We start from the raw sequence: 11,283 nt of genomic DNA on the forward strand, positions 1-11,283 counted from the left end.
AAAGCTTATATTCCAAATATATGTGTGATATTTCAAATAACGCTTTGATTGCAGCCTCAGCCAGACCGAGCATAAAAGCCTCGGCCAGACCGAGTATACAAAGCCTCAGCCAGACCGAGCATAAAAGCCTCGGCTAGACCGAGCATACAAAGCCTCAGCCAGACTGAGCATAAAAGCCTCGGCCAGACCGAGCATACAAAGCCTCAGCCAGACTAAGCATAAAAGTCTCGGCCAGACCGAGCATATAAAGCATCAGCCAAACTGAGCATAAAAGCCTCGGCCAAACCGAGCATCAATGCCTCAGCCAGACCGAGCATACAAAGCCTCAGCTAGACTGAGCATGACAAGCCTCAGCCAGACCGAGCATGACAAGCCTCAGCCAGACTGAGCGTAAAAGCCTCGGTCAGACCGAACCTACAGAGCCTCAGCCAGACTAAGTTACTTCAAGCTATTGAATTCCAAGCTCATTTTTTATTTACTAACACTCTTGCAACATGATTTACAACTCCATTTTTTGGCATAATTTGCAACTCCACATCTTTGACATTCTTACATGTTTCCTTTACAAGTCAGATTATTTTCTTACTCTTTCCTTACAAATCAAGCCTAACTTGAATAAACCACCCTCATTCACTTCAAACTCACCAAAATAAAGACAGCAGTATGGCAAACACAAACTTATAATTTTATTACATTTTCAACTTCACTCTGCATGGAGTTTTTATTACAAGTTCAACTTCACTTTGCATTGAGTTTTTCTTAACTTTACTCTGCATTCAGTTTTCTTACATTTCAACCTTGGCTTTGCGTTGAGTTTCCCTCACACAAGCCTCATACACAAGTTACCATTCTCATTCATTCCAGATGCACAAGCAAAAACAATGGAATGAAAACACAACTCAAATTTTATTTATTCACAAATTTGTACATAAGTTCATTAAAGCAATTCAAAAAAAAAAAAAAAAACTTTGACAACCCAGAGCACAATAAATACCCAAAACCCTAAGTATAGGTTTTGTTCACACCTGTCACTCTTCCTCACTTGAAACAAGGTCTTCTTCTTCAACGCCCTCATCTAGGGGGGTCTGGGCCACGTCGTCTTCATCAATCCTTACACCACTAAGGTCCAAGTATGGGAACAGTTCTTCTGCCTTCCGCTTGAACATCTTCCAGCCACTGTCCCAGAACTCAGCCATTTCGTGTTTGTAGAAGTTCGACCGCTGGAAGCTCTCAATAACTTCTGCTTCAGTCCTGCCCCCAGCGGTCGTTCCCGGCGGGCCCGTCCCTCCAGACACCTCCCTTGCCAAGTTGTTGGCGACTGCGGCATCGACTGCCATCTGAAATTCAGCAGACCCCTTGAATTGCTCTACTACTGCGACATACAGATCGGGGTATACTGCCCTTTCAGAGACGGCCTTGGTTTTTTCTTCCTTCAACTCATTCTCCAATCTCCTCCTTTGCCTTCGTACGCTCATCTTCCAGCTCCATCTACAACCTAGCAATCTTCAAGTCTGCTTCTTCATTTTCCTTGATCTGCTGGGCACGCAGATCTTCATTGTTGGTCATAGCCTCTTCAAACCGGTCGGTGGCCACCGTGCACGCTTTCAAAGCTTCCTCCAGCTTCTTCTGCTCGCCAGCTAGCTGGAACTCGAGCGACATTACAGTGCGACGTTCGTCCTCTAGCTCTAACTTGGCTGCGAGCAGCTTAGCATGGGCTCGAGCGGTAACATTACACTGAACGAACGCCAACACTTCCATCTTTTTTGCCTTCTCAGCATCCTGCCAACCCCTAGCACACGCGCTTCGCGCAGCCTTCTTCCAGCCTGCACTCTCCTTCTTGAAACTTGCAAGTTGGACCTTAGCCTCCTCCGACTTGACCTTTGCAGCCGTCGCCTTTCTCAGCAGAGCCCCTGCTAAGGTGGTTACCTCAAATTGGGCAGAGCACAACCCCCTTAGCAGCTCAGCCTCATTGAACCTGGCCACCGAGTACACAGCTGCGTCGTCCACAATCCCCACAAGGCGATCTGTAGCCACCTTGGCTGGGCCTTCTTCTCCCTCCAGCCGCTCAAACACTTCGCGAGCGTGGTAGATAGTAGTCGTCAGCCTGGCCCCTTCTCCTTGGGGCGTAGGGCCCCCCTTAGGCTGCTGCTCCATCACTTCCTTAGGATCAGCTGACCCACTTTCCAATTGCATCTTGGGGTCGAGGGCGCTTATGTGCTCTTCTTCCTCTAGGACCCTTTGACTCTTCTCCCCCTGCGCCTCTAGGGCAACCACCATTTCTGGGGTCGCCACCGCTCCCTTCCCCCCTGCTTCCTCCGCCATAGGGGTGTCCTCCCCACCGACCTTTGCCTTCTTCGATCCAGGCGCATCTGCAGCCCCCTCAAGGGCACTCCTCATCTTCTTCTTCTTCTTCTTCAGAGCCTCCCCCTCCTTGTTCGCCCTTTCCTTTACCGGATCAACTGGGGGTGGTTGTGGCTCAAAACTGCCCAAGTCCTTTTCCCCTAAAGGTTTGGGGCGCGGTCGGATCCGCTCCCTCACGATCGGCTTCAGAGCTGGCCCCAGTTGGGTCTCCTTGTACTTGTCCGCTCGCGCGAATAGTCTCCTCTCCTCTTCCTCCTCCGCCTTCCTCTGCGTTTCCAGCTCTTCCCTTGTTGGGTCCTCCCCCAATGGTTGCGGCCCCAATTTCAGGGCGAACAATGTTGAAGGCAGGACTAGCTCGTCCCATCTCAACCCTTTCTCTTCTCTCCATTCCCTCACCCTTTTTACTCGATCCTCAGCCGCCTTGTCCAACTTGGGCTCCACTGATTTGGTTGGCACTTTTTACGTAGTGCGAACTCCCACCCCAGCGTTCGCAGTCACGAAGAACCATTTCGACCTCCACTCCTTCACCGAGGATGGGAGCCCCGCCACCAAACCTCACCCCGCTACTGCTTGCAATGTCACCCATGTCTCCTGCTACCAGGAGGCCTTGTAGCACGAGAAGAACTCGTTTGTAGTCATGGCCATTCCTCCGGTCGCTTACTGCCAGGAACTTGCACACGCCATCAGTATTTTCCAGACGTTTGGCATCAACTGCCCTGGCGCCGCTTCCAACTTCTTCAGCACATTCACCACTACTTTAGGCAGGGGGAGCCTCAAACCTCCTCGCAATGCCTCTTCGTACAGACTGAATTCACCCGGCCGTACATCCGATGCCCTCTCCGTGGAAGTAGGCAGCCTCAGCCCTATCTCCGAGGGAATTTGGTACTTCTCCCTTATCTCCTCCAACTCCTCCGCAGTCAATACAGATCTATCTGCCTTAGTGTGCCAATGGTTCGGCTCCACTTGACTAATCTGTCTCGCTGTCGAAATTATTGTCCTGGGGCGAACTTGCTCCGCTTGATTTGCCCCTTTTGCCCCCCTACGCTTCGTACGGTATTGCTCTGCCATGTCAACGGCATCGTCATCCCCTATTGGATCAACCCTGGCATTTGTAGCTTCTTCTTGGGCCATTTTTGTGGTGTGTCTGCGAATAGCTTCGGATGCGGGCGCAAGGAAGTTCAAAAAATGTCGCAAGGGTGTATCACTTGCAATGAAGGAGTCTACACTTGGAATGTTTTGATTTTTCGAAAAAAGGTAGGTAAAACGTACAATCCCAAAAGCCCAAGGCTTGCCTGTATTCTAGAGGTCACAATTAATTGTCGCTAGTTTGAAAAAATTTCAACTATCCGCCAAAACTGTCTTTTCAACACACATTATGACCTATCGTTTCACTTCTGACCCAACGCCTAACCTCCCCCATCACTAGATGCTGCCACGTGTACGACCACGATTCACTGCCCCCTTCCCTTACCCTGTCTTTTCCACTTCAAGTCATCACGTGACCCACCGCCTCTCGAGCCCCGCACCCCGTCACCTCACCCTTCGTGGTCGACCCTCCTCATGGTCGGTCCCTCCACTCGGCTACCCTTCACGGTCGGCCCTCCTCATGGTCGGTTCCTCCACTCGGCTACCCTTCGTGGTCGGCCCTCCTCATGGTCGGTCCCTCCACTCGGCTACCCTTTGCGATCGGCCCTTCTTACGGTCGGTCCCTCCATTCGGTTACCCTTCGCGGTCGGCCCTCCTCACGGTCGGTCCCTCCACTCGGCCATTTCTGGTCGGTCGTTCTTTTCACTCGACCTTCAAACCCCATCTTCTTCATTATTCACTTCGTTGGACTAAAGCTGCACTTGGGAATGGGGGACTACTGACGTGGGTAGGCCCATAAAGGCCATAACCCACTATGAACAACCCAAGCCTACCACTTAAGGCCCAATACATAACCCAACTAATAAGGCCCAACACAGTTGGAAGTCAACATAACTTGAAGGACCAATGATATTCAGACACGTGGCAGGTAAAGGGCAAACCACATCAGCAGACAAAGATCTGCAAAGTTATTGCCACTGTACATCGTCATTAATGCAGCCCCTCACAGTATTTATTAGGACAGCACCTCTCCGTCGGGACAGCACGCCCTCACCCTGAACAACGTAAGCTACAACATATACTTTTGGCCAACGTGACAGGTCGGGAGGGACAACGAAATGATTACCAAAAGATATAAACAGACGTTGAAGACAAGAAGAAGGTTAAGCTTTTCTATCTCTAATTCATATCCCTACATCCCACTTCCTCTTCTTCTAACTTGCTCGTCGGAGGGTTCGCTGGAGGACTCCCCGTTCCCCGTTGAACTCGTGTGCAGGTTCATTGGTGGGCTTAACCATTCAAATACCGGTTAGAGAAGCGTGGACCAGTCCGACCCATTCTATCTGGAGCCCGTTACATCATAACTGTATCATCAATATATATATATATATATATATATATAAAGTATGACAGAAAAATAGTAATATTAAATAATAGTTGGACTATGTGGGCGGATTTGAGATTTTTTAAATTTTCTTTTGAACAGATTTTACAATAAAGTATAGGTCCGATTTCATGGTAGGCCAAGTTGGTGAAATTACGGGGGATTTTATTTTACACTTAAAAAATTATTAAATATTCTTAATTTCTCAGCACACTTTATTCAATTATTTAAAATTTTATATTATTTTTAGTACACCTTATAATTTTTTCTAAATTACCCTCCAAAGTATACCTAAATAAGAACAAAATCACCATGTTCAAACTTACTATCCTGAACAATATTGTTTGGTTCGGACTTTCAAATCCGAACATGTTGACTTTGTTCAGATCTGAAAGTCTGAACAATAATGATGTTAAACAGGTTGAATATTCGTTGTTATGTAAATAAAAAAAAATTGTACCTTAATAATTATGTGAATACTTATCTCTTTTTTAATGGGTTATTGCAAAATATAGTTTTTATTATTATTCTCATTCATTATTTGATTTTGTTCAAACTTTCTTTTATTCTCAAAAATAAAAAATAATGATATTGATGATAATGGTGAGTTTTGGTGGAATAGTTTAGAGATTTGTAGTGAAGAAAAAGGGGGAAAAAAAATTGCAACTTGAAAAAAAAGGAAAATAAACAATACGTATATGTGATTAAAATGTATTATGAGAAAAAAAAATATTTTATTTTAAAATTTAATATGTATTATCTTTATAATAAATTTATATTATATATAATAACAAAATTTTAATTGAGTGTACTTAATAATTTTTTTAGATATAAATAGAATCTCTCATAAGCTACTTGAAATGTTAGTATAGGCCCAACTTAGCCTAGCCACGTCGACCCCTAGAATCCTAGCACATAAATACGCATATAATAAGTTGACTAATAGCGATTTAAAATTCTTTACAATCTTAGGCTAAATATTAAATTAAGGGCTTAATTTATTGTACTTTTAAAAAATTAGAATTTTTAACAATAGGAATTTTTTAAAACCTTTTAATGAACTTCATGCGATAGGTTAATTAACCTAAGAGTTGAGTCACCATGAATAAGAATATTATATCCCTTCATGCAATTATGCAAGTGAAACAACAATGGCAAACTCTTTGAGGTAATGAAACATGAACTTGGATAACAAACTTGAATTGGTTTTTATCATAGCAAAATACATTAGCAAAAGGACATAATTTAATAATATTAAAATATTACTCTTTTTATTTGAATCTATCCATCATAAAACCACACCATTTTACTTGACATTAAGGTAATTATAGAGAAAAGTGTGGCAAAGGCACATCCACACAAAAATACACTCTCAAGCAAAAATCTCATCAGTGCTTTTGATTTGCAGCTTGGCCTTCTCAATATCTTGCTGATCTTGCAATAGCTTCTTCTCTTTGGCCAATTTCTTCAGCTTGGCAAGCTCAATATCTTTGCTCATCTTCCTCTTGTACATATCCGCGAACGTGATTGGCTCTTCAAGAATCGGCTTCTCTCCCTCCCTAATCTTCAGTGGGTATACTGTCGCCTCAGGAGCTGGGTTCTGGAATGTGGCGATTGATAGTCGGCTGCAGTTGGAGTTCACTACTGCCTGATGATCTGCATTCTTGAACCTCCCATTGCTTAGATACTGTTCATTTCAAAATTTGCTAAATTATGTCAAATACGGGCAAGTAAAGCATATATAAATCCGATCTCACGGTAGAACATATACAATGCATAATAAAATTCATTCTAACTAATAAATTAATAACATAATTTGTAGTCTTCCCAAATCTCCGAGATAAAAACTCTCTGCGCTTGCTTTCTGAACATTTGTACATCTGGAACTTCACACAATAAAACAAAAGCTCTAACAATGTACAAGTTTGCCTATCATCATGCATATTCACATACAGCTACACACACGATTTTTAATTTATAAAAAATTAAATTATGTTATTGTTAATGATAGAATAAAAGAATATACCCGTATAAATTATTTATTAGAATATACCAATATACCAGTAAGGCCATCTATTCAATGAACAAACTCATATTTAAACATTAAATTGAGTAAAAATTTCATTAATGGCATAGTATTATAAATTTGAAATGCATAAACTAGGCTTAAAAAAATTTGGGTCTCCATTTAAGTCAAATTCATTTCGATATGATTTTGAGTAAAGGAATAGAGATAGTTTTAAGAAGTTTTTTGTACTTAAAATTAAATTTGATACAAGTAAAGAGTAAGTTATTAGATTCATTACTCACATGACCATGGTCACCCAGATTAACAACAAAAGCTCCCTCCACGGGCTGAACCGTGATCCAGGTCTTGCCCCCATCTCTAGTGGCCTGGAGCCCACCAACCTGGTCCTGGAGGAGCAGGGTGATGGTACCCGGATCCGTGTGTCGCTTGAGTCCGAGCGTGAGGTCGGGTTGTGGGCATTTCGGGTAGAAATTTATAACCACCTTCTGGTCCATATCAACACAGGCTTTTGTCAGAGCCTCCTTCTCAAGGCCCATAGCCTCAGACAACACCTCCAGCAACTTGCAAGCCAAGTCCATCAATTTCTCGCTGTAGGTCTCCGTTACAGCCCTCCACCCTTCGGGCTTGTCGGGCCATCTTGAGTAGTCCCGGGCCCGGATCGGGTATGAGAAGTAGGTCACTATTTCTCTCCAGTCTTGCACTGCTTCCCCCTGCATACATCAGTTAATGGTGACGTTGAGCCAATAAGCCTATCAAAATCTAAAATTATTGAGCAGTAATTAATTAGTATAAAATATACCATCCCTAAGATAAGTATTCCATGGTACTTTAGCCTTTTAAAATTTTTTATTTTTAGAAAATGTTTTGTAGCTCGAATGTTTGACCCTGAATGGCCCGAATTTTTCTCTCCTCTCTCTCTCCTCTCTATCCCACCACCACGACTGCCGGCGGCCTCTTCTCCTCCACCCCCACCAGCTTCGGCTGTCCCAACACCACCCTCCCTCATTCTTCCTCCAGATCTGTTTTCTAAATCAACAACTCTCCAAAAACAACATAAAGAAAAAAATGAAAAAATCAGAGAAAAGAAAGAAAGAAATTGAAGAAACCAGAGTGTTGAATCTGGATGATTTATGTTGTTTGTTGGTGTTAATTGAATAGCCCATGTTGGGTTTGCTAGTTTTTATTGACAGAAAGTGGGCTCTCAACTGAGGATTGTGGTCTGCTCCGTCTTTGATGCACGAGTACTTTGGCAATCCCCATTTCTTCCTGCGGCACACCTCTTGCAGCTTCGTGTTGAACATTTTTTTTTTTTACAACTTTTTGCAATGGTTGTTGATGCTCTCTAGTTTGTAGAGAGAGAGAGAGAGAGAGAGAGAGAGAGAGGAGGAGGAATCATTGCCATCCGCATGCCGCGTACTTGGCGAAACAAAATGAAAGTTGGTGCAAAACGAGTGCCATCAATTTCAGAACAGTTCTCTCTTCCTCTTCCTCCTCCTCATCCTCTCTTTCTCTCGCCGTCGCCTGCCTCTCTGTTTGTTAGGGTTTGATTCTCAAACCAGTTTGAGAGAGAATAGAGAGAGGAAAAAAATAATACTCCCTCCGTCCCAAAATATTGGTCCCTTTTGGAGAATCTAACTTTTTTTTGGTAGTACACTTATTGCATTTGAAAAAAATTAGTTTTTCAAAATTACCCTTTTGATAGTACATTTTTTGGGAATATCAATGTCATAATTGTACTTTTTAAATTGTTTATTAATTTAAAAGAATGACAAAATAGGAAATTTACATTATTTTTGTACTTGATTTATAAAGAGGGACTAATATTTTGGGATAATGAAAAATGAAATAAGGAACTAATATTTTGGGACGGAGGGAGTAATAATATCGAATCGACATCATTTAGACACATTCGATTTTCGAACTACTCAACAGACTTGTTCCCTTTTTGTTGGTTATTGGGACTTGAAGAGTTCATGTTATTATTGGATAAATAATAATGGCGTTGGCTTTTGTCCGGTCCTTAATTGGACTGAACTGTGCTGTTGGATCTGTGAGGCTTACCACGGATTTTATTTAGATAATCTGAACCGTTAATGTATAGAACTCGTCGAGTGCTATAAGTTTAAAAAAAATCACGTTAATCGAATATTGGTAGCTATGTGATCAAATTAGATTTTTGTCAACCGTTAATTTATTCACCTTCAAATTTTTTTTATACAAAACTGATTTGATCACATAGCTACCGATATTCGATTAACGTGATTTTTTTCAGGCTTGTAGTACTCGACGAGTTCTATACATTACACGGTTCAGATTATTAAAACGGAATCCGTGGTTGGCCTCCACAGGCACAATAACACCGTCCAATCTAATTAAGGACCAGACAGAAACCAAGCCCAATAATAATAATAATAATCAATAAATTAAATAGATGTGTTTTATCTGTCCCACTAAATAATATTTCTCATATTTATAATTATTATTTATTAATTATTTAATTATTATTATTATTATTATTATTATTATTATTATTTGTATATATCTCTAAAATTTGTATTTTAAATCACTTTAGGTCTCGTTTGGGAACATGTTAATTTAATATTTTTTTGACTATTTAATTAAAATATAAGTTAAAAAAATTAGTATGTTTGGAATGATTTTTTGACTTTTTACGAAAAGATGTGTAAAAAGTAGTGAGAAATTTTTTTTTTTGACTTTTTGGTATGGATTGTTGGCTTTTTGACTAATTTAGGCTTTGTTTGGAAACGGGTTAATTTAATAACTTTTTAGCTAAAATATGAGCTAAAAAAACTAGTATGTTTGGGATGACTTTTTGATTTTTTATGAAAAGATGTACAAAAAATAGAGAGAAAAGAGAATTTTTGACTTTTTGATATGGATTATTAGCTTTTTAACTAATTTAATAACTTTTTGACTAAAAAACAAAATTCCCAAATGAGGCCTTAGTAACTTTTTAATTTTTTTTTTGTTAAAAGGAAAGATTCTCAAACAAGCCCTTACTCAAGTTTTCAGTTTATCGAATTTATTGGTAAACACTAATTTAGATGACAAACAAAAATCTTCTTACTATAATTTTGAATTTTAAATTATTAGATATTAAAATGTTTAGTATGGTAATCAAAATTAGACCAAGACAAAACACGGGAGTAAGCTTATTTTATTATAATTATTTTAAGAATTTAGATAATCAGATTCTATAGTAAGCAAAATAAGATTTGTCTTCATATATTTATTTAATTGGAATTGGAATGAAAGGCCAATGAATGCGATGCGTTACTATTAGAAATGAACAGTACCTGAAGATGACTGGAAACGATGAATCCACCTTTCTTCCCGCCGGACATATCAAACCGGAGCTTCTCTTTGGGAGGCAGAGCAAAAAACTCACGAGCGAGTCGAGTCATCTCAGCGATGAGATTAGCATCAACGCCATGATCGACGACTTGAAAAACCCCCCAACCTTCACATGCCTCCACAATCTTCCGGCAAATCTCCGATCTCCGGCCTTCTATCTCATCGATTCCGGCGAGTGAGATCACCGGAATTTCATTGCTGAACACGTTGTAAGCCACCTTCGGACGTTCATCTTCGTCCCTCACGAACTTCTGCTGAAGCGACTTCTCTTCTGCGAGAGCCGTAAGCGTTGTTGTTGGCGCCATCTCTCTCTATCTCTCTCTCTCTCCTCTCTCCCTCTCTCTTCAATTCAGTTGGAGGAGAGAGTGTGTTGAGAGGTGTTTAAATGGAGTGATGGTGTAGAGTCAACCACCACTCGTTGCAACTACCCCCTCAGATGAAAAAGTTTGGTATAAGTGTAGGTTGTAGCAAGTGTGCTGCCCTTCCACCCTCAAAGATTCACAAGTTCTTCTAATCAAATGGTTGATTTTAGGGGGGTGTTTAGTAGGAAAAAAAAAATAGTTTAGTTTGGGTTAAAATTTATAAAAAGATAAAATAGGTTAAAATAGTTAATAAGATAAAATATCACATTAAATTCATAATCATTTTATTTTTTCTCTTACAGACATCACATCCAACCACAAAAAAATTCAATCATCTTTTCAAATACAAAAATTTTAGCCTATTAAAATAGCCAAAAACTAAAATAACCTACTAAAATAGCAACTTTCCAAACAATGTCTTAATATATGTTGATTTTATCGGCTACTACAGTGTGATCTGTACTTATGTTTCAAAAAATGATACAATACAAGTTATTCATTAGATTTATTTTCTAGATCTAATAATATGTATGTAATATAATGGGTAAATTACACTGATATTTTGGTACAATTACATCTCATTTTTTGACATTTTGAAAATTATATTTCTCATGTGATTAATAGTCCTATTTTATAAACTCTTACTTGTATAACAAAAAACAACTCCTAATAGAAAAATAAAAAAA

At 40.3% G+C, this 11,283-nt stretch overlaps 1 protein-coding gene across 1 annotated transcript; it reads right to left on the reverse strand.

The window, feature by feature from the left end:
* Positions 1-6,000: 6,000 nt before the first annotated feature.
* LOC114306386 (naringenin,2-oxoglutarate 3-dioxygenase) lies at positions 6,001-11,076 on the reverse strand. The gene is made up of 3 exons (XM_028251604.2): positions 10,178-11,076; positions 7,142-7,570; positions 6,001-6,518 (listed from the first exon to the last, which is right to left on the reverse strand). Exons 1-3 carry the CDS (start codon positions 10,538-10,540, stop codon positions 6,204-6,206), a joined length of 1,107 nt encoding a protein of 368 aa, XP_028107405.2. The 5' UTR covers positions 10,541-11,076; the 3' UTR covers positions 6,001-6,203.
* Between the last annotated feature and the right edge of the window lie 207 nt (positions 11,077-11,283).

The sequence above is a fragment of the Camellia sinensis genome, chromosome 6, assembly GCF_055761805.1.
Source record: "Camellia sinensis isolate YWXY chromosome 6, ASM5576180v1, whole genome shotgun sequence".
In the NCBI taxonomy this organism is placed as follows: Eukaryota; Viridiplantae; Streptophyta; class Magnoliopsida; order Ericales; family Theaceae; genus Camellia; species Camellia sinensis.

Bases quoted from the DNA above. Each gene is read 5' to 3' on its own strand.
- LOC114306386 (XM_028251604.2), bottom strand. From the start codon at position 10,540: ATGGCGCCAACAACAACGCTTACGGCTCTCGCAGAAGAGAAGTCGCTT. The intron at 7,571-10,177 runs GTACTGTTCATT...TGATGTATGCAG, and splicing joins TCGTTTCCAGTCATCTTCAG to GGGGAAGCAGTGCAAGACTG. The intron at 6,519-7,141 runs GTGAGTAATGAA...TGAAATGAACAG, and splicing joins ATCTGGGTGACCATGGTCAT to TATCTAAGCAATGGGAGGTT.